This window comes from Vulpes vulpes, chromosome 4, assembly GCF_048418805.1.
Source record: "Vulpes vulpes isolate BD-2025 chromosome 4, VulVul3, whole genome shotgun sequence".
In the NCBI taxonomy this organism is placed as follows: Eukaryota; Metazoa; Chordata; class Mammalia; order Carnivora; family Canidae; genus Vulpes; species Vulpes vulpes.
In genome coordinates, this window is record NC_132783.1 from 62,301,046 (window position 1) to 62,325,121 (window position 24,076).

A 24,076-nucleotide genomic window follows, 5' to 3' on the forward strand; every position below is an offset into this window, starting at 1 on the left:
AGAACAGTTCATCTGGAATATCACAACTATTATGCATCATTAATATCCTAATGCATTATTTATAGTGGTGAATAATATCCTGAAATGAGAAGTCACTGAAGATAAAATATTGCTCTATCATGTTCCATTAAGGGAAAAAATACTTTTAATCAAAATGATGCCATAAAAACTGGAGGGTATTATGCTGAGTGAAGTAAGTCAATCGGAGAAGGGCAAACAGTGTATGTTCTCATTCATTCGGGGACTATAAATAATAGTGAAAGGGAATATAAGGAAAGGGAGAAGAAATGTGTGGGAAATATCAGAAAAGGAGACAAAACATAAAGACTCCTAACTCTGGGAAACGAACTAGGGGTGGTGGAAGGGGAGGAGGGCGGGGGGTGGGGAGGAATGGGTGACGGGCACTGAGAGGGGCACTTGACGGGATGAGCACTGAGTGTTATTCTGTATGTTGGTAAATTGAACACCAATAAAAAAAATAAATTTATTTTAAAAAAATGATGCCATAAAAATTGAAAGAAATGAAGAGAGAGCACTTGATATTGTTCTATCGACAAGTCTCAACTTCCTTTTTGGAAGCCTGGTAAAAATCAACATGTTGATTTATACATGCCGTTTTATACATGCAGTGGATATGGACCGGTCTTAAAAATACAGGATCATCAAAGTGTTAGGCTGAAACATATCTTAAAAATTCTTATTATCTCTGTCCTGAGTCCACAAAGAGTAACACCAGAAAACTATGCCTGTAGCAATAAGATCGTTAACCAAGAATTTTTTTTTTAATGAAGTTTCTTTTTTGGGAGGCTTTATGGCAATTGACAAGTGAATGACCTAAGACTATTACTGATTCTCTTTCTAACTTAATATACACTTAAATTTGTAGACATGTATGTGTGTAAGGGCACGCCAAGTATCATTTCATACATGGGTATGCTTCAATATACTTTCTAGCTAGTTAATGTACATGAAGGCTTGGACACCTTCATTTTATAACCAGCTCTTTTATATATTTCTCTCATAATTCATTTTGCAGTAGTTTTTCCACTAATTTTCTTGGAATTCTTAGGTATATCATCAAATCATCTGCAACTATCTCTTCAAATGCAAACTTAAATCTCTGCCTAAATACATTGGCTCAAGCTCCAACACACACATGCACAACAGATACTGAATATCCTCCTTTAACATACACCTAATTCTGATGAGTGCTCTCCTGTACATAAAGTGTTGATTTTTCAATTGAAGCCTGTTTGTAAAATAATGTTAGTGAGCTACCCAACAATTTCTATTTCTTATTAATTTCTAAAACATAGACTCTGAATTTTGTCAACAGACAAAATTTTTCCCTGCCTTCAGAAATGTCAAAAGGATTTTTCTCCTTAGTGCTACTAATATGAAGAATATTATTAATTATATATATATTTTTTGGTATATAGCCATTCTCAGATTCCTGGAATAAACCACTTGGTCATGATGTATGTTTTAATCAGACACTAGGTTTCTTTAAAAAAAAATTACTTCGTATTTCTGTCAATATTCATAAGTGAAACTGATTAATAATTTTCCAAAATAGCTTAAAATTTTAGAATCCATTTTATATCTTACTTGATGAAATAAATTTGGAGGTTTTCTTTATTTTTTGATGTTTTGGAATAGTTTAAATAATATACCTAAGTAGGTGTCATTTGACACTGCTGTACCTCATCAGAAAAGTCTTTTACTGATTTATCTGACAATTAGCCTGTTTAGACTTTCTGTGCTAAATTTAATTTTGTCTAGAAAAGTATTCATTTTTTTGAAGATTTTCAAATCCACTTGCATATAATTGAGCAAATGATCTCTTATGATTTAATTTCCTGTTTCTATCATTATTCCTCTCCTACTTTTATGAAACTTTTAATATTTGAATATTTGTGCTCTCTTCTTGATTGGATTTGGTGAATCAAATCAAATCAATAGGTAAACCAATTGATTTTTTTTTCAAAGAACCAATCTTTAGATTAACTCATCTATTTCCTTTTTACTTTGTTAATTCCATCCTGTTGCTTTCTTTTACTTTGTTATTTTTTCTCATTTTTATTGATATAGACACTGAATGCTAAAATCTCTATTTTCATAACTTCCTTAGCTGTGTCCCATGTATGACACAGCATTATGTATTCATTCTTATGACTTTTAAGGAATTCTTCACTTTTGTTTGATACTTCTATGTTCACTCAACGCTTATTTAATAGTGGGACTTTTTAATTTTTATGTAAAAGGGACTTCCATAGGGTTTTGGCTTTTTAGGGAAAAAATAATTTCTAGTTTTACTTCTTTAGAGTTATGTTTATATTATTGCTGCTCTTTGGAATTTACTGTGTTGTATGTGTGTGTGTGTGTGAGACCTAAAATATGGTGACATTAATGTTTTATGTGAATGTTTTAAAAATGTATCCTCTCTGAGGTTCAGATTTTGACAGGTCTTAATAAGGTTGACCTCACTGACCTTTTATACTAGCAGGTTACTTATTTTTTCTACTTGAAGTGTGTTATATCTCCTATTAATGTGTTCTCTATTCTCTTGTCATCTATAGTTTCTGGTTTACGAAAGTGGTTTCTGTTATTGGGTGCCTATGCCTACTTAATCTTCATTGAGAAGTATATACCCCTTAAATGTATTAGATATCCTTGTCTCTTTCCAAGGCTTTTGATCTGGATTATACTTTATTCAGTAATGAGTTTGTGAAACCCACTTTATTTTTATTTGTTTCTTAGTATACTCTTGCCCACCCTTTTATCTGTACTTTCTTCATCTGTTTTAGTAGATAAAATGTCACATTTGGTTTTGTTAATCTTATAATCTTAAATTCTTCATATTTCAAATAGTCAAGTCCATTTAGAGTTATTTATATAAAAGTTTAATATAATTTCGGTAAAGTCTCCACATTTTTCCCCCAATTTTGGTAGTTTACCAACTTCACAGTGTTGAGCATGGACCCACTACACGTGATGCTCTCTCCTTCAAAATCATCGTAACTCTTAACAACTTGAATGCACATTGTTTGTTCCCAACCAGTCCTCCTGCCAGAGTCTCTACTGGAGCTTATTCTCCAATAAACTCCTAAAGAAGGTGTCACGGAAACAATATCCCTAGATTTTTTCACATTCTCAATAGTTTGTTTATGGTTTTTAAGTGAAAACTCAGTTTGGCTGGAATCCTTGACTCAGATTTCCTTTCCTTGAGTTTCTTATTACTACATTTTCACTTGGCATAAAGCATTGGTGTTATAAAATCTGATGACAACATGACCTCCTTCCCATTAAAAGTGACTTACCTTTTTGTCTGGATTCAACAGATTATTTTCTTTACTTTAATGAATATACTTTATTAGAATATCTGTCTCAGCCAGTTAAGAAGAAGGTTTTCCAAGGTATGCATTATGCATGTTAAATGTGTAGTTTCAAGCAAATATTCCTGAGCTTTGGTATTCTTCCCAAGGTCTTTGATTATAAGTACATTAAACGTTCTTCTAACATGTTCTGTTGTTCTTTTTTATGAATAGATTTTTTTTTCTTTTTTCCCTAAGTAGGGTCCATGCCCAGCATGGAGCCCAAGATGAGACTTGAACTCACAACCCTAAGATCAAGACCTGAGCTGAGATCAAGAGACAGACATGCTAACTAACTGAGCTACCCAGGTGGCTCCCATAAATAGACTAGTTTTAACAGATTTACATTCACAGCAAAAATGCATGGAAGGTTCAGAGATTTTCCCATACACTCTCCGCCTGCACATCTGCACAGTCTTCCCCATTATTAATATCCCCACCATAGTGGTACAATTGTTATGACAGATGAATCTACACTGATGCATCTGATTGCCCAAAGTCCATAGTTTGCATTAGGGTCTATTCTTAGTGCTATACACCTTATGAATTTTGACAAATATATAATGACAAGCATCCATCATTATCATAAAGAATAGATTTGCTGTTCTAAAAATCCTGGGCAGCCCAGGTGGCTCAGCGGTTTAGCGCCGCCATCAGCCCAGGGTGTGAACCTGGAAACTCGGGACCTAGTCCCACGTAGGGCTACCTGCATGGAGCCTGCTTCTCCCTCTGCCTGTGTCTCTGCCTCTGTGTGTGTGTGTGTGTGTGTGTGTGTGTGTCTCATGAATAAATAAATAAAATCTTTAATAAGGAAATAAATATCCTCCATGTTCCAAATATTCATCTTTCCTGTCTTCCCTAATCCTTGGCAACCACTGATCTTTTCACTGTCTCTAGTTTTTTTCTGTTCCAACATGTCATATAGCAGGACTCATACAGTTCATAGCCTTTTCAGGTTGGCCTCTTTCACTCAGTAGTATGTATTTAAATTTTCTCCAAGTCCTTTTGTGACTTGATAGTTCATTGCTTTTTAGTGATGAATAATATTCCATCATCTGTATATACTACACTTTATTAATCCATTTATTTACTGAAGGATATCTTGATTGCTTCCAAAACTTGCTTCCAAGTTTTGACAATTATGAATAAAGTTTCCATAAGCATCCATGTCCTAGTTATTGTGTGGAACTAAGTTTTCAAATCCTTTGGGTAAGTAGCAAGGAGCACAATCACTGGATCATGACAAAAATATATTTAGTCTTATAAGAAACCACCAAACAATCTTCCAAAGTGGATGAACCATTCTCCATCCTCACCAACCATAAATGAGAATTCCTGTTGCTCCACACATCCTGCCAGCATCTGGTGTCAGAATCTAGCCATTTGTTTTCATTTGCACTCCCCTGATGACCAGGTGCAGCATTTTCTTCATGTGCTTATTTGTCATGTGGATATCTTCTATGGTGAAGCGCTTGTTAAGGTCTTTGGACCATTTGTTAATCAGTTTGTTTTTCTTACTTTTGGGTTGTAAGAGTTCTTTCAATATTTTGGCTAAAAGTCATTTTTCAAATGTGCTTTTTGTAAGTTTTTCCCCCATTTAGGCTCATTATCTCATTCTTTGGACATTGTCTTCCTCAGAGCACAGATTTCTAATTTTAATGAAGTCCAGCTTGCCAATTTATTCTTTCATAAGTTGTACTTTTGGTGTTATATTTAAAAAGTCATCACCATACCCAACATTACTTAGGTTTTTTTACTATGCTATTTTCTAGGATTTTAGCTTTGCTTTTTAAAGACTACAGTCCATTTTGAGTTAATTTTTGTGAAGAGATTAATGTCTACCTAGATTCTTTTATCTTCATTAAGATGTCCAGTCATTCCAGTACCATTTGTTGGAAAGACTACCTTTGCTCCATTATTTTTTTGTTCCTTTGACAAAAATCAGTTGACTATTTTTGTGAATCTCCTTCTAGACCCTCTATTTTGTTCCACTGATCTACTGGTATTTTCTTTCACCAATACCACACTATTTTTAATACTGTAGCTTTAAAACGTTTTCTCCTTTAATATCATGCTATTTGGGGTCTTTGGATGCTCCAAATAAACTTCAAAAGCCATTTGTCAATATCTTCAAAATAACTTCCTGGGATTTTGATAGGAATTGCATTAAATCTATAGATCAAGTCCAACACGACATTTTGAAAATACTGAGTCTTCCTATTCATGAACATAGAATATCTCTCCATTTATTTAGTTCTTCTTTGATATCTATCACCTGAGTTTTACTGTTCTTATATTATACATCTTATAATATTTTCTAAGTTTATACCTAAGTATTTTTTTTTGCATTCTAAGATAAATGGTATTGTGTTTTAAATTTCAAATTTTAGTTGTTCATTGCTGGTACTTAGGAATGCAATTGACTTTTGTATATTAATGTTGTATCCTGCAACCTTGCTATAATTGCTTATTTAGTTTTTAGTTGATTCAGGTTTTCTACACAGATGAGCAAGTCATCTGCAAACAGTTTTATTTCTCCCTTCTCCATCTGTATGCCATTTATTTCTCTGTATCTTTAAGGTTTTCTTTGTTTATCTGAGAGAGAAAGAGAGAGAGAAAGATGAGCAAGAGCAGAGAGAGTAGCAGATGGAGAAGCAGGCTCTGCACTGAGCAGGGAACCCAATGCAGGGCTCAATCCCAGGATCCTGGGATCCCAACCTGAGCTAAAGGCAGATATTCAACTGATTAAGCCACCCAGGTGGCCCTTTTCTTTCTTATCTAGTCCTTGCATTAGCCAGGACTTCCAGCATAATACTGAAAATCAATGGTGAGAGCAGACATCTTTGGCTTGTGGCTGATCTTAGCAGCAGAGCTTTAAGCTTCTCACTATTAAGATATGAGCTGTATGGGGCACCTGGGTGGCTCAGTGGTTGAATGTCTGCCTTAAGCTCAAGGCATGATCCCAGGGAGCCTGCTTCTCCCTCTGCCTCTCTCTGTGTGTGTCTCTTATGAATAAATAATTTTAAAAAAATGTGAGCTGTAGGTTTTCTATACTTTTCAAGAAGTTCTATACTTTTCAAAAAGCTGAGAAAATTCCCTTCTTTTCCTAGTTTACTGAGAGTTTTTATCAGGAATGAGTGCCAGGCTTTGTCAGATGCTGCTTCTGTACCTAGTAATATGATGGTATGATCTTTTTCCTCTTTTCTCAGTTGATGTGATAGACTATAGGAGTTGATTTTTGAATCTGAACCAGCCTTGCTTATCTGGGATAATAAATCCTATGTGATCAAGGTATATAATTCTTTTTCTACACTGCTGGCTTCAACTTGTTAATAATTTTGTTTACATTTACGTTTATGAGAGGTTTTAGTCTGCACTTTTTTTTTCTTATAATGCATTTGTTAGGTTTTGATTTTTAGAGTAATGTTGGCCCCAGAGAATGAGTTAACTATTTCTTTTGCTTCTGTCTTCTGAAAGAGATTAGAGTTAACCCATATAATTTCCTCTTTAAATGTTTAATAGAATTGATGAGTAAATCAACTGGGCCTGCTGCTTTTAGTATGGAAAGTTATTAATTGTTGATTCAATTTACTACCTATAAGGCTATTCAGAATGTTTATTTCTTCTTGTGTGAGTTCTGGCAGATTGTGACTTTCAAGGAATTGGTCCATTTCACCTTAGTTTATAAAATTCATGGGCACAGATTTATTTATAATATTGCTTTATTATCTATATACTGTTTGTGGAATCTATAGTGATGTATCTTTTTTTAAGATTTTATTTACTTATTAATAAGAGACACAGAGAGAGACACAGAGAGAGAGAGAGAGAGAGAGACATAGGCAGAGGGAGAAGCAGGCTCCACACAGGGAGCCCAATGTGGGACTCGATCCTGGGACTCCAGGATCACACCCTGAGCTGAAGGCAGATGCTCAACTGTCAAGCCACCCAGGTGTCCCATCTTATTTCTGATATGAGTAATTTGTATTCTTTTTTCCTTAATTAGCCTTGCTAGAAGTTTATCATCAAATTTATTGATTTTTTTCAGTGAAATAGCTTTTTTTTGGTTGATTTTCTGCTCTCTATTTCATTGATTTCTGCTCTAATTTTTTTGTTGTTGTTTCCTTTCTTCCACTTACTTTCAATTTATTTAGTTCTTCTCTTTCTGATTTCCAAGATGGAAGTTTAGATTATTGACTTTAGATCTTCCTCTTTTTTATTTTTTTTTAAGATTTTATTTATTTATGCATGACAGACAGAGAGAGAGAGAGAGGCAGAGACACAGGCAGAAGGAGAAGCAGGCTCCATGCAGGGAGCCTGATGTGGGACTCGATCCCGAGTCTCCAGGACCACACCCCGGGCTGAAGGTGGCACAAAACCGCTGGGTGCCCAGGGCTGCCCTCTTCCTCTTTTTTAATTGATCTACTTGGTACTTTGAATTTCCCCCCTAAGCACTGCTTTTGGTGCATCCCACAAATTTTGATAAGTGGTGTTTTCATTTTCATTTAGTTCAAAATATTTTTAGCCATGTGTTATTTAAAAGTGTGTTACTAAATCTCCAAGTATTTTGACATTTTCTACCTTTCTAATTTTTTTAAAGATTTTATTTATGCAAGACAGCAGGAGAGAGTGAGAGAAAGCAAGCACATGAGTAGGGGAAAGGAGCAGAGGCAGAGGGAGAGGCAGACTCCCCATCAAGCAGGGAGCCTGACACAGCTCGATCTCAGGACCCTAAGATCATGACCTGAGCTGAAGGCAGACACTTAACCAACTCAACTACCCAGGCACGCCACACCTTTCTATTTTAAATCAATTGCTGTCTGAGGCCAGATATTGTATGATACAATATATCTGAGGTCAGATATATTGTATGATTTCTGTTCTTTTAAATGTGTTAAGTTGTATGTTATGACCCAGAATATGGTCTATTTTGATGAATGTGTCCATATGAGCTTGTGAAAAATGTGTATTCGGCTATTGCTGGATGAAATAAACCATACATGCCCATTATATCCAGTTGATTCATAGTGTTGTGTAGTTCACCTATGCCCTTACTAATTTCCTCCCCATTTCTGACAAAGTGGTGTTGAGGTCTCTAACTGAGACACTGGATTCATTTATTTTTCCTTGAAGTTCTATCAGTTTTTGCCTCACATGCTTTGATGCTCTGCTGTTAGGCACATATATGTTAAGGACTGTTATGAGAACCGATTCCTTCATAACCATGTAATGCCCTTCTTTATCACCAATAACTTTCCTTACCTTAAGCCTGCTATTCCTTTTTTTTTTTTTAATTATTGTTAGCATGATATATCTTTCTCCATCCATTTGCTTTTAACCTATGTGTCTTTATGTTTGAGGGGAGTTTCCTATAGGCAAGAAATAGTTGGGTATCATATTTGATCCACTCTGACAATTTATTTAATTGGTACATTTAAACCACTGATGTTCAAAGTAATTATTGATTTAAGTGGATTAAGATCTACTATATTTGTTTCTGTTTTTGCCCTTATTCTTTGTTTCCACTTTTGTCATCCACTCTTTTTCTGCCTTTAGTGGCTTTAATTGAACATTTTATATGATTTCATTTTCTCTTGTTTCTTCACATATAAGATATATATATAGATATATATATAGATATATATCTATATATATATAACTTTTTAAAAGTTCTTTTCTCAAAGTCTGTAACATACATTTACAACTAATCCAAGTCTACTTTCAAATAACAGTATACTCATATTCCATGGATAGTGGATGTACCTTATAATAAAATTCATCCCTCTCATCCTTTGTAGAATTGCTGTTATTCCTTTCACTTACACATAAGCATACATAGTCAAATACAGTGTTGCTGTTATTACTCTGAGCAAACTTTTACTTCATTATGTCAATTAAGAATAAGAAAAATTTTTTAATTCTAATTTTACCTTCACCAATGCTTTCTTCATTCCTTTATGTAAATTCAAGTTTCTGAACTTCCCTCTTGCTGAGGATCTTTCTCCAACATTTCTTGTAAAGCAAGTCTACTGGCAACTAATTTCTTCAATTTTTGTCTGAGAAAGTAATTTCTCCTTCACTCTTAAAGGGCAATTTTGTAGGATACAGAATTCTAGGTTAATAATTTTCCCCTCCCAACATTTTAATTATTTCACTCTCTTCTTGCTTGCATGCTTTCTAAAAAGTAGGATGTAATCTTATCTTTGCTCTTTTACAGGCAAGGTGTTTCCCTGCTGCCGCCCCTTTCCACTCCAGCTTCTTTCAGTATTTTTTTACCTTTGATTTTCTGTACCTTGAAAATGATATGCCTACATGTAGTGGGATTTTTGCACTCATTCTTCTTGGTGAGGTCTTAACTTCCTGGATTTGTGGTTAGATGTTGGACATTAACTTGAAGAAATTCTCATTCATTACTGTTTCAAATATTTCTTCTATTCCTTTCTTCATGGTTCTAGAGCTCTTTCATAGTTGTCCTTCAGTTCTTAAATATTATGTCCTGTTTTGTTTTTTTCTTCTATTTTATCCAATCTTTTTTTATGGTTTCTTTGCTCTTCAGTTTTGGAGGTTTCTATGGAGATATACTCAAACTCAGATTCTTTGCTCAGCTGAGTCCAGTCTAATAATAAGCCCATCAAAGGCATTCTTAATTCTGTCAGTGTTTCTGTTCTCTAGCATTTTTTTCTCTCTTTGAATTCCATCTCTGCTTACATTGCCCATCTGTTCTTGCAGGCTGTTTATTTTATGAACTGGAGCCTTTAGCCTATTTACCATAGCTGTTTTTCAATTCCTGGTCTGATAATTCCACCACTGTTACCACATCTAAGTCTGGTTTTTATCCTGATCGGTCTCTTCCAACTGTGTGTGTTACCTTGCAGTATATGATTTTTTTTTTCTCAATAGCCACATACCATGCTTTGGGTAAAGGGAATTGCTGTAAAGATTCTTTACAGGTTTTCGCTTTTCCATTTTCTGTTATTCTTAAGCATTACACATGGGTTTACACACTCTTGTGTCCTTCCTAGTTCAGTCTCCATTTCTAAAGTTAATCTCTCCAGAATTTACAATTCTGTCCTATTATCTTTCAATTCTTTTCAAATCTTTCTCTTCTCTACTCACCTTATTTCTGAGTTTATAATCTACACAGTTCCCCAGAGAAGCTCTCTTTTTTTAATTTATTTTAGTTCATTTTGGAACATCATGTAACAGCTTTAAGTCCGGAGAACCTGTATTACCTATAAATATTATTACTCTCCTTGTTCTCTTTGACATATAAAATTACATAAAAATACATAAATTATGTTATGCAAATAATTATGTAAATAAATGTGAATTAGATTACTCTGCTCATTCTTATACATTAATCACACATAATTACATATAATTATATATATATACATACTGGTTTTATATGTAGTATATGTATACATGTATAGGATAATTTATAAAGTATGTAAAATATATGTTACACATATAAATTATATATAACTTATATAATTGTATATGTATATAATGGTTTTATGTATTATAGAATCATATGTATATAACATATATATACACAATAATTATATGTGTAATATATATATATGTACAGTATACATAAATATATATTTAGATAAAATAAAAAGAGACACCAACCAAGAACAGAATTATGTCTACAAGCAATAAAGATGTATCAGAATAACAGATAAACTGGAAGGAGAAGAGGAGGATAGGTCAGTATAGCTTCTGTAGCTACATGGCTCTAGAGTAACTTGTTCTGTTTTCACCATATTCAAAACACAACTATTCTTTTATGAGATCTGTTGGCTCTGTTTCCCTTCCTCCCTTTTACCTGATACTTCTCTATCCCTTGTCCCACTCAATCCATACTAGGTTCTTAAACATCTCTCCTCAAAGCAAGACTTATCTAGAAGTGGGCTTTAACAGGTTCATTTCAAAATGTCATAGGCCAAGGCTGCTCCAGAAATACTGGTTCATCTTTACCATGTCTCCTTCGTCCCCTCCTGGTTTCAGTTGCTCTTTCTACATTGCCCCCACCCCCACCCCGTCCTCCCTGACAACTTATAACCGAATTTTGGACATGACAAAAACCATGCTACCTTTCCTCCACTTCCTGCAATAAACATTCCAACATTATGTGTGGGGATAACATGTCATCTAGTTTATTCTAGATATTATGTTTTCTGTGTGTATGGGGTTCTGCTGTCTTTTGAGTTCTGCCTGCTTTTATGTAAAGATTCACAGAGATGAATATATAACTTATTTCCTCTCAAACTTTTAATGATAACAGGGTGAGTCTGCCAGAAAGTGACTAGATTCCTAAGAGCAAAAGGCTAACTTCTCAATCGTAAAATATAGAAAATGAAGTGTCACTCATATAAAGAATACACAATAAATCCATGCTTATAATTTACAAATGACTAACTGAAAAACATCATCAGATTTGATGTTTGCAAGTTTTGCAGAAAAACATATGTTGGAGTTATGAACCATGCTCTTTTAGGCAGAAATCAGCATGAGTAGATGTCCCAAGAGGATGAAACGGTCTTCAGAGAAAGTCAGTCCTGCCTTTGATTAAAAGATTCTGTAGCTTAAGATATTTCTGGGATCATTTCCAGGAACATGTATATAGTTTATAATGACTGACTACTCACTGCCAACAATAATTTTGTTCTCTCCACCTTTTTAATAAATGCAGGAGACAACAAACTTGAGAGGAGGAGGGAAAGGCCATCTCTCATTTTCCACCAGTGAAAGTCAAATCCAGATATTTCTGCATGAAACACACCTGTATCCAGACTTATATATTTTAAACTAAGATCCAGAGTTTTGATTCCTTATAATTATAGAAAAATAAAAGTTTATGAAAATATAATTGGGCTAAGACTAGTAGTCACTTCAGACTTAATGATCCACTAAATTTTGTGGATGACTTACTAGTTCAAGGCACTGTCCTTGGTACTAAGCAGTAAGAGATAAGAAAATAAATGAAATATGCTCTGGTCCTCAGGGAATTCAGAAGCTGGTGTATGTATCTGAGAACATACATATGTATATATTCACACAAAAAGGTGGTGAGGATATTACTGGCAACATAAGTATAAACAAAGCACTTAAGAAGTGCAGATAAAAAAAAATAAAAAAATAAAAAATAAAAAAAAAGAAGTGCAGATAATAGGACACCAGGAACTTGGGAAAAAAGCAACCCAGAAGAGGGACTCATGTTTGAAATAGGCTTTGAAGGACAAGCTGCATTTCAGCCAGCAGAGACGTACAGGAAGGATATCTAGCACAGAGACAAAGGCAAATGGAAATACAAAAAAGGAAATGACATAGTAGGGGGTTTTCAAGTAAGAGTGTACTCAGGTCGTAAGAACTTACAAAAAAAAAAAAAGTTCAATAGGTTTACTGGACTTCAACTGCTATTGATTCTATGCTTAATAAACAATCTCAGTATCTCATCCTACATGCAGATTTTCAAAGGCTAGAAAAGAATAAAATAGGATGACAACAAAAGTGGTCAAAATTCCCTAGATCATCATCAGCTAACAACAAGAACCAAGAGTATCCCTTCTAGGAAGTAACTAGCTTAAATGGATGTCTCACCCTCATCAGTGTCTTGATTGCCACATGATGTGCCTACTACAAATCAGGAGCATTCATTCTTTGTATTGGAAACCACCTCTTACATTAAAGGAACAAGAGAACAATAGCCAGTAGAGCATTCAACATAATGTGAAAATCAAAAACCAGCTAGCTGGGATTCCCGGGTGGCTGGGTGGTCTAGCAACTGCCTTCAGCCCAGGGCATGATCCTGGAGTCCTGGGATTGAGTCCCACATCGGGCTACCTGCATGGAGCCTGTTTCTCCCTCTGCGCTCCACCCCCCCCCCCCATATATATATATCTCATGAATAAATATTAAAATCTAAAAAAAAAAAATAGCTAGCTAAATAGTGTGCCTGATTCAGGCCACTAAAGAATATCAGAAACCACATAGAATGTGCTAAATGTTAAAATGCTTAACATTTTCTTCTTAAGAAGACTACTTTTCACAACTGACACCTATCACAATAATTTGTACAAACAGAATGCTCAATAAACACTTGTCAAATTACAAATAAATCTAAGCAGGGCTATAAAATGCATAATGTTTTGCCACCCTCTATTACAATGTTAATCATGTTACTTGGCACTGAATTAGTATAATAAATGAATCATATGTATACATTGCTTAGTATTGTTTCACAGACTAACCAAAGAAATACTGTGGTATAAAGGAAAGGATCGGGGGATCTGAAGCCAAAAGGCCAAGGTATAAATGTGAAAAACCATTGCTAACATCATGGCTTCGAGTCACATTAAGCATTTTAGGCACAGTAGCTGGCCTCTGTTAAGTCCCCAAGTCCCCTGTCAAGTGAATTTGACAGTGAGAACTATGCATACTCTTACTGCAACAGCCATATGAGACTGTCAAAGAACTCTGTAGACCGATAAATATTTCACAAAAGATAACTACATTGACTGGTTTCCAGTTGACTTGCTATCCGTGAGAAGTTTTCCTCTTTCCTTTATTCCAGTCTGAGCTTTCAGCATATCGTGTATATCCCCAAGGGATATTCTCAATTCCCCCCAATTCCCCTACCATCACTCTATTCCAAAGAACCAGCAGCTCCCATCCAGACTTCCAATTCCTTACTTCCATGCTTGCTCTCTCAACATACTCCAATCACATAAGAGCCAAGATGATCTTTGCCACGTCTAAGTCAAATTGCACCACTCTCCTGCTCTAATGGTCTCCCTTCATCTTAGAGAGAAACCTCAACTTCCAGATTTGGCCTGGAAGGCCTTTGATGACTAGGCCTGGTTGAGATCTCCTCTTCCTAACTAGAGGCCTCTGCATTACCTGGCTTCTCTTTAAAATGTACCAGAGTACTCAGAACTGCTCACTCAATTCATTCCAGATTGCTCAAATGTCACTGCCTCAGAAAGCTGTCCCCAAATGCCCTTTGTGAAAGAGTGAGTCCTTGTCCCATCATTCTACACCCTATTACTCTGCTTTCTCCATAGTCCTTAGTTCTAAAATAACACCGTTTATTCACGTGTTTACATTTACACTAGAATAGAAATACCATGGGTGCAAAGGCTTTGTCTAATTCTTGTCAACAATCTCATCTGACCTACTTGCAACAAGTATGGGCTTGGGGGGCACGTGGGTGGCTCAGTCAGTTAAGCGTCTGCCTTCATGAAGCTCAGGTCATGATCCCAGGTCCTAGGATCCAGCCCCCAGATGGAGCTGCCTGCTCAGCCAAGAGTTTGCTTCTCCCTCTCCCTTTGCCCCTCCCTGCTCCTGCATAAGCGCTTTCTCTCTCACTCTCTCTCTCTCTAATAAATAAATAAAATCTTTAAAAAGTGGTGGCTCAACTAGAAATTTTCTTAATGAATGGTAAGCACATTTTCCACATCCCCTTTAATTTATCTATTCCATGGACAATAACAGAGTGCCCAAAGTAACTTCAATACCACTCTTAAAACCCAAATATTTGAATAACCTCAAAAGGCTTTATCCCACCTTGGAATTTGAAGTGGACTCCAAGAAACAAAGTCTGTTGCCAAAGCCTTCTGCTGCCAAACACAGCTTCTGTTGTTCTTTGTGGATGGTTGCGGTACACTGCAGAACCACTTCATCATCCTGCAGAGGGGGAGAAAAATAAAAAGTGAGCTCTGACAAAACTAGACAGCCTGTATCAGATCTACAAGACTATTATTTTAGTGCATATTAAAAATCAGAGAAAAATGTAACAACAACTTTCCAAAAAAAAAAAAAAAAACAGTCTCAATCCCTAGAGAACTTTTTTCTGTAAAAAAGGTAACTGAGTGGAAGGAGGGGTGAAAGAGGTGATTGCCATTCAGGCAGTCAACAGTTTTCTCACTATTATTACTGGTCCCCAGAGGCAATCCACACAAGGTACAGTAAAATATAGAATCTCCATGTTAGCACTCTCACACACGGGTTTAATCATCAGAATTACCGAGTAACTGCCTGACATCAAGTATCATCAAAAAGAGCAAAGGTTCCAACAGCAGGCACACACACACTGATCCAAAACCAGCACAGGAACAGGTCAATAACAGAACATCTGCAATCAAATAGACCCAAAAAACCATCTCCATTCATCCACACATTGGCCACTCCTCCACATTTGAAATGACACTCGGTTGCTTAAAAACATTCAGAGAGATGATTTGCCAGTTCAGTCCTGTGAAATCCACACTGGTTTCTAACTAACTAAGCAAGTTATACAAGGGAAGAGACGATAAGTAAGAGGACTCTGTGTAGACAGCATGAAGATTGCAAAAAGCATAGACTTGAGAATCAGCAATAGCTGGATTGCCATTCCGGCTCTGCCATCCACAGGTTAGAAGATCCTAGACAAAGTACTGAATCTCTAAGATGATAAGGTAAATGAGTCACACAGGAACTGATATGCAAAAGGCGCTAAACAGACAATAAATAGGAGCTAACACTGTCAAAAATATTTCAATGGAACAAATTCTAAGTAGCAACTGCCTAAAAAGTCTAACCACCTGTATTTTGACATTCCAAATGCAAAGAAACAGGACACTTCACAAAGAAGTGAAAGAACAAATATATACACTGACCTATTTAATCAGAATTGGAGAGAAAAGAGACAATCAAGTATATCCTAAAAGACCCTCTTCATGGAAGAACAACAGAGGAGGGATAATGAGACGTGATTAAAAATTCAAAAGAAAAAAAGTCTTTTGGATTAACCCAAAGAATATGTTGTATAAAATGGAAAAGTACAGCTCCAATTTGCATTTAAAACCTTTATAATCCTATGTATTTGCTTTATTTCCTGTATAGTGCAGCAACACCTAATAGCTGGCTTAGAGCACCAGTCACAGGCGAAGTCCAATCTTTTAATAATCACCTCCCAACTATCCCTTCAGGTGCTCATTAATTTCCAGTGAACATTCAATTGTTATATTTAAAAAGTCATCTGCTAAAAAAAAGCATTATTTTCATATAATAAGTAAATCTGAATATTAATTCATGCTCAGCATGGCTATAACAAAAATAATGAAGTGTTTTGTTGCTTATATAATAGGCAAAATCAAAGATATATTTTGTCTTCCAAATACGCAGTATAATAACAAAGAACTGATTTGTGCTGATGTGCTCAATGCCTTACCAAGTCCCCACAGTCTTTTACTATCTTGTCTCACTCACCCTCTGCAACTAAGTCTAGCATGGAAACTGTACTCTTGGGTAAAATGGGCTCCACTGGATGTTGGAGACCATCTAAATACCATTTAGTAAATAATTACTTTAATGGACTCATTAAAGACAGTTTGAGAATGAGAAGAAGAGAAAATAGAAAGGTACAGGACAGACAAGAATAACAGGAAGTCCCAAAAGAAGAGGAGGTACATCATTTTTACCAAGTAGTATAGTGTATGTCAGCCCTGCCATTAACTGATTTATTCTTCACAGCATCTCATGACATAAAGATGATCCACACTTATATAGATGAGGACAATGAGGCTCAAGGTAACTTGTTGCTCATAGAGAGGGCTGATCATACATATTTTAGGAACTGATTGATCAACCTACTTTATCTGAACCTAAAAATCCTCAGCCCCATACTGCTTATAGAGGCTCAACTGATTTTTTTAACTATATTTGTTATCTAGGAAAGTATCTCTCAATCTTTCACATGCATCCTTTCACCTGTGGGTATTGCTGAAATGCAGATTCTGTTGCACTTGGGCATGCTGATTCTACATTTCAAACCAGTGGATCTGAGGAACTAGAATCCCAAATGGGTCCCAGAAAGGGTATGGATCCCAGAAGACATGTGAGCAGTCTCTTAAAAGAGCTTGGACGTCATCAATAACAGCTGAATATTAAAATAAGTTCATATATTTTGGACAGAACCAGAAATGAGCTCACATGTGGAGATACTCATTAATATGTGGTCCAGACATACCACATTATGGAAGGAAGCCAGTATAAATAATATACTGAGCTACCAAGACTATGAAACTAACTCACTTGTACAAAGTTTCCTTTTAATCTAGAGCCTTCACCCTGGCCATAAAGCAACATTAAGCTCAAGAGAGCTCTGCCACACCACCAAGGAAGGAGGCTATAACTGCAACATTCATGATTCAACTGTGAATGATAGAACTTGGCATGACATGAGGCTTTTTCTAGTTTACCTGGGAGCTGTTCTTATTTTATATTTCAGTAAGCAGAGGGTTCCATTCTGGCAAAGTAAAATATACTGAACATTGATGGACGAAATACCAATTCATAAATACCTGCCAGTTCACTTTAATTAACCCATCATTCATCTCGAAGCATAATTTTTCTCAGCACCACTGTGGTTTCAGAGTCTACTAACAATGCATTCGAGAAGTCTTGATAAGTAGTTTTTTAAATTTATTATAACCTATGTGCAGTAAATCTGGCTTTTGTCAGCATACACGTCTGTATAAGGATATGGGTATACACACCCATACATGAAGTTTCTTCTCTATTCTAAGAGCTAAGACTAATAAGCACAGCCTCATACTGATGGGAATCCACACGTAGACAAGGAGGTAACCGCACAGGTGTGTCTATGTGGAACGGGAAGAACAGAGACTCAGTGACCAATCACCAGAGACTTTGAAAGAAGTGTTGTGATTGGTCACTGATCATGATGAACATCTGCTAGGTATCTGATGGTGATTCATAAACTAAAGAGCTAGAAGTGAAATCTGTGCTTTATGTAGTTACAGTTAATATATTATGAAAAATGAAATTTGAACCATTATGTTCAGGGTACTCGTGCCATTTAACCAAACTGTGCCAACTAAAATTGTGCCTAATCATAAGCATGCAAAGCACAGATCACCTTTTTATTGAGAACCTATTACAGACACCACAATTTGTTGTGGGTATTTTTTTTTGTATATTTTTTTAATGGAGTTCGATTTGCCAACATATAGCATAACACCCAGTGCTCATCCCGTCAAGTGCCCCCCTCAGTGCCCATCACCCAGTCACCCCAACCCCAAGCTCACCTCCCTTTCCACCACCCCTTGTTCGTTTCCCAGAGTTAGGAGTCTCTCATGTTCTGTCACCCTCACTGATATTTCTCACTCATTTTCTCTCCTTTCCCCTTTATTCCCTTTCGCTATTTTTTATATTCCCCAAATAAATGAGACCATATAATGTTTGTCCTTCTCCAACTGACTGACTTCACTCAGCATAATACTCTCCAATTCTATCCATGTTGAAGCAAATGGTGGGTATTTGTCGTTTCTAATGGCTGAGTAATATCCCAATGGAAAAACAGTCCACATCCTCTTTATCCATTCATCTTTCGATGGACACTGAGGCTCCTTCCATAGTTTGGCTATTGTGGACATTGCTCCTAGAAACAATGGGGTGCAGGTGTCCTGCTGCTTCACTGCTTCTGTATCTTTGGGGTAAATCTCCAGCAGTGCAATTGCTGGGTCATAGGATAGTTCTATTTTTAATGCTTTAAGGAACCTCCACACGGTTTTCCAGAGTGGCTGCCCCAGTTCACATTCCCACCAACAGTGCAAGAGGGCTCCCCTTTCTCCACATCCTCTCCAACATTGGTTATTTCCTGCCTTGTTAATTTTCCCCATTCTCACTGGTGTGAGGTGGTATCTCATTGTGGTTTTGATTTGTATTTCCCTGATGGCAAGGGATGAGGAACATTTTCTCATGTGTTTTTTGGCCATGTCTAGGTCTTCCTCTGTGAAATTTCTATTCATGTCTTTTGTCCACTTCATGATTGGGTTGTTTCCGTGCTGTTGAGTTTAATAAGTTCTTTATAGATCTTGGATACTAGCCCTTTCTATGATATGTCATTTGCAAATACGTTCTCCCATTCTGCAGGTTGTCTTTTAGTTTTGTTGACTGTTTCTTTTGCTGTGCAGAAGCTTTTTTTCTTGATTAAGTCCCAATAATTCATTTTCGCTTTTGCTTCTCTTGCCTTTGTAGATGTATCTTGCAAGAAGTTGCTGTGGCCAAGTTCAGAAAGGGTATTGCCTGTGTTCTCCTCTAGGATTTTGATGGATTCTTGTCTCACATTTAGATCTTTCATCCATTTTGAGTTTATCTTTGTGTATGTGTAAGAGAATGGTCTCGTTTCATTCTCCTGCACATGGCTGGCCAATTTTCCCAGCACCATTTATTGAAGAGACTGTCCTTTTTCCAGTGGATATTCTCTCCTGCTTTGTCGAATATTAGTTGACCACAGAGTTGAGGGCCCATTTCTGGGTTCTCAGACACCGCAATTTGAACATAATATACTATCAAGGTAGAAGTGGCAGGATTTGCTGACAAATTACATGAAAAAAAAAAATCCAGAAAGCTACTATTGTAGAAATTGTGGTTGTACACTGGACAAAAATAAAATGGTCACACTACAGAGAAAATTTGTAAATAAAATAAATGCAGAAGAGCCTTCAGCCACAGATTTATCCTTTATGACCACCCAGAAGATCAGATAGGGGGATGCCCTCTGACTATATTCTTGGTAAAAGAGCCTTCAGTCATCATCAGCCCTAAAAAAATACATTTTTAAATTTACACTAGTAAAAAAACATTAAGAATGTCATTTCTGCATAAAGCCTTTAATGCATATATGCTGTCCCTAGATAACATCAGAGACTTCATAGTGGAGAGAAAGCCTATAAATGCAGTGAATATGGAAGAGCCCTCAGCCAGAGCACATACCTATACAGATACCAGAGAACCCATATAGGGGGAAAGAGTGTATGATATAAGGATTATGGGGAAGATACCAGCCAGAAGGCTAAACTTTATTCACACTAAGAAATTCATATGATAGAGAAACTCTATGCCCTTAATCAGTATGGAAAGGCCTTCACTGATAAATAAAAACAGGAGCAAATCTGCATTAGAGGGAAGGTCCATCTCTGTGATCCCTGTAGAGAGGCTTCAGGTGAGCTCCAGCCCTTGTGTGTTTAAGGAAACTACAGAAAGGGATCCCTGGGTGGCACAGCGGTTTGGCGCCTTCCGTTGGCCCAGGGCGCGATCCTGGAGACCCGGGATCGAATCCCATGTCGGGCTCCCGGTGCATGGAGCCTGCTTCTCCTCCCTCTGCCTGTGTCTCTGCCTCTCTCTCTCTCTGTGACTATCATAAATAAAATAAAATAAAATTCTTAAAAAAAAAAAAAAGAAAACTACAGAAAGTCATAATCTTTAAGCAAGAAGGCAAGGTAATGTTTAGCAGGAGATATAACTGCCTTGGAAAATGCCAGGTAATGACTGCTACAAAAACACAGCAGTGAAGAGAGCATCCAAAATCCTCTACTCCCAGAGCAACACCTGTAAGGCATGTGTGGATTCAAAATGCACAACACAATCTCAGTGTTAGGAATGAAGAGCTATCTTCACTGATCACTCATTCCTTAATCAACATTAAAGAGGAGACATTTAGCAAGTCAAGTCTGCAGCTGGAGCTCACTACATAAAACCCATACTGGAAAGACACTCTATGAAGAACCCAATTCTATCAACAATTATCGAATGACCTATTACTGAAAAGATGTAAGATAAAGACACAATGCTGTGAGACATGTTGAGTACAGAATTTAGTGACAAAAAATAACATAATAATATTAATTAAATAATAATAATTTAAAGCATGCTCCTCAACAAATTTATACTTGTGAATATGAATGTTGTAAAACTTGTTGAAAATGTAGTATGTTGCTATTTATCTTGCCATAATCATGAAAATATGCTGAGTGAGAATAGACCATTCTCTTTCCATTAATAACCCTTCCCTGCTGATCAGTTAGGTGGCTCCTGACATTTATGCAGCACTAAACATAATCATAAATCTTAGGTTAATCAGAAAATAACTCAGTGCAACTAAAAATGTAGAATAAAAAATAATGTACCTTTATTATAGAAGTGTTAAAGTATGTAATAACATAAGAATGAATAGAAACCTAAAAATCTAATTTATAAAAAAAAATAAAATTGGATTCCTTTATCCTATCATACATAGAAAAAATATTTCTAAGAATTAAAGATCTGGGGTGCCCGGGTGGCTCAAGTTGGTTAAGCATCTGCCTTCAGCTCAGGTCATAATCTCAGGTCCTGGGATTGAGCTCAGTTTTAGGCTCTGCCCTCATCAGGGAGCCTGCTTTTCCCTCTCCCTCTATTCTTTCCCCAGCTTGTATGCTCTCCCTTTCTCTCTCTTAAATAAAGTCAAAAAAATAAAGATTTAAATTGTGAAAAAAAAAGAAAAAAAAGATTTAAAGATTTAAATTGTGAAGACAAACTTTTAGACTTTTAGAAGAAAATACAGATGAATATCGGTGTAAGTTTATATAATAAGAGGATTTCTCAAGCAAGACACAAAGAAGACAAAAGAAATTGAAAAATTCAACATTACTAAAATTAAGAACCTCTATTCAACAAAAGCCACTATAAGGTAAAAAAAAAACCATAAACTATGAGAATGTATTTGAAATTCATACTAGAAACAAATATACATACACATAAAGGATTTGTAAGTCATTGAGGAAAAAAATTGAAAAGTAGGCAAAAAGCATGAATAGCATTTCAGCTGTTCAACAAATGGTGAACTATAAGAATAGAGGCTGTATCTTACTAGTAATCAGAGAAGTACAAACAGGGAAATAAAATCCATTTTATACTCTCCAGACTGCCAAAGGAAAAAAAAAAAAAAGTCTGACAACCCCAAGGGGTTTGGCATGAATGTAGAAAAATGAAAACTCTTATACATGTCTGATGGGAGAATAAATTGTTAAAAACCATTTTAGGAAACAAACTGGCATAAAGGTTGAAAATGCATGCCTTGCTGGGGCACCTGGGTGGCTCAGTAGGTTAAGCATCTGCCTTGAGCTCCAATCAGGATCCCAGGGTCCCATACTGGGCTCCTTGCCTGGCAGGGAGTCTGCTTCTCCCTCTCCCTCTGCCTGCCACTCTCCCTGCTTGTGCTCTGTCAAATAAACAAATAAAATTAAAAAAAAAAAAAGAAAGAAAGGAAAGAAAGAAAGAAAGAAAGAAAGAAAGAAAGAAAGAAAGAAAGAAAGAAAGAAAGAAAATACATGCCTTGCAACCTGGCAATTCTGTTCCTAAATAAATTCCCCAGAGAAAAATCTTGCTTATTTGTATGAGAAAGCACATCTGATAATGTTCAGCACCAAAATCCCAAATGAGAAATGGTGCTAGCCATCACATTCAAGAGAAGAGGCAAGAAGAGTGCCAGAATCAGCAGCAAGATGGGAAACCAAAGCACTTGAGAACAGAGGCCCCGGAACAGTCAGGGAGTGCTGGAAGAATGCTCTTGGTGCCTATCACGGGAATTGGAAGCAGACATGACAGTCCCAAGGGGCCAAGCTGAGCTGGGCAACAGTAAAATGGTCACAAGTCTTGGAAAAAGAGAACAACCATGACATCGAAGTCTAGAAGTACCCCTGATGCCACAAGTGACTAGTTCGGGACTCCCGGCCCCAAAGACATTTGCTTTGCAATGAAACCAAAGGCAGTGAAGCCAAGGTAAAGACTCCTCGTCTCTCTCACACACACAGAACGAGCCCAGTGAAGCATGGGAAGCACCCATGAATCAACACTACAGAAGCCTGGGGAAAAATCTATTCTCCTGAGTAATATTTATTTTTTTTTTTTTAATTTTATTTATTTATGATAGGCACACAGTGAGAGAGAGAGAAGCAGAGACATAGGCAGAGGGGGAAGCAGGCTCCATGCACCGGGAGCCCGACGTGGGATTCGATCCTGGGTCTCCAGGATCGCGCCCCGGGCCAAAGGCAGGCGCCAAACCGCTGCGCCACCCAGGGATCCCTCTCCTGAGTAATATTTATATTTCCAAGGAGAGGTAATATTTTTACTTGCAAGGAAAGGATCCCGTGTGCACTACAGTGTGACTGCTCAATCCTCAGCTCCTCACCAGTAAATGACCTGACTATACTTCCAGGTCCTTCCAGCACTCACATTTTATGGTTCTGTGGAAAAGACAGAAGGAGAAAGGAGAACTCTTCTGTGGTGGACATTCACAGATAGCGATTACACGTTCCTTTCACACTTCTACTGTATGAACTATCTCTAGCTTCCTCTCGTTTTTGTTTCTGTTTGGTTTTTGGTAGAAAGGGTATCTCAGTAGCATCCTTAACTATTCATGTTGTGTATGTGGTTTTATACCAGATGGTGGCACTTTTTCTTAAACCTCTTACCAATACTCAGGTGACCTGTGGCTCGGTGCTGAGGACTCTCAGGCCGAAGCACATACACAAATTGGCACATAGGAAGGAGCTGCCGAGCTGCGAGGGTAGCAGTAGCGCACGCCTGGGCCATGTTAGCTGAAGGGGAGCGGGACAGAAACACCCAAATATAGGAGACAATCGAGACACGAGACCTCTTCTCGATTTCCAGGTCACAAGTGGCAGCAGAATGTCGCCCCTGAATATATAAACATTTCCTCGACGCCTGTCTAATTCCCATTTTGGTAGAAATAAACACTCCCTTTAGAGAGGAACTTTGCCTTTTTCCTCTTGATACACTACATCGGGAAATCCATCACCGTGGAGTGAATTTAGTGCACCGCTAAGCTATAAGGAAACCCCCTGCCTTCTCCG

General features: G+C 36.8%; 1 protein-coding gene across 1 annotated transcript in view; it reads right to left on the reverse strand.

The window, feature by feature from the left end:
• RYR2 (ryanodine receptor 2) overlaps window positions 1-24,076 on the reverse strand; it is a 721,805-nt gene that overhangs the window by 517,880 nt on the left and 179,849 nt on the right. The window contains exon 2 of the mRNA XM_072755910.1: window positions 14,946-15,065. Coding sequence (XP_072612011.1) covers window positions 14,946-15,065 — 120 coding nt within the window. The remainder of the gene's footprint in view (window positions 1-14,945; window positions 15,066-24,076) is intronic.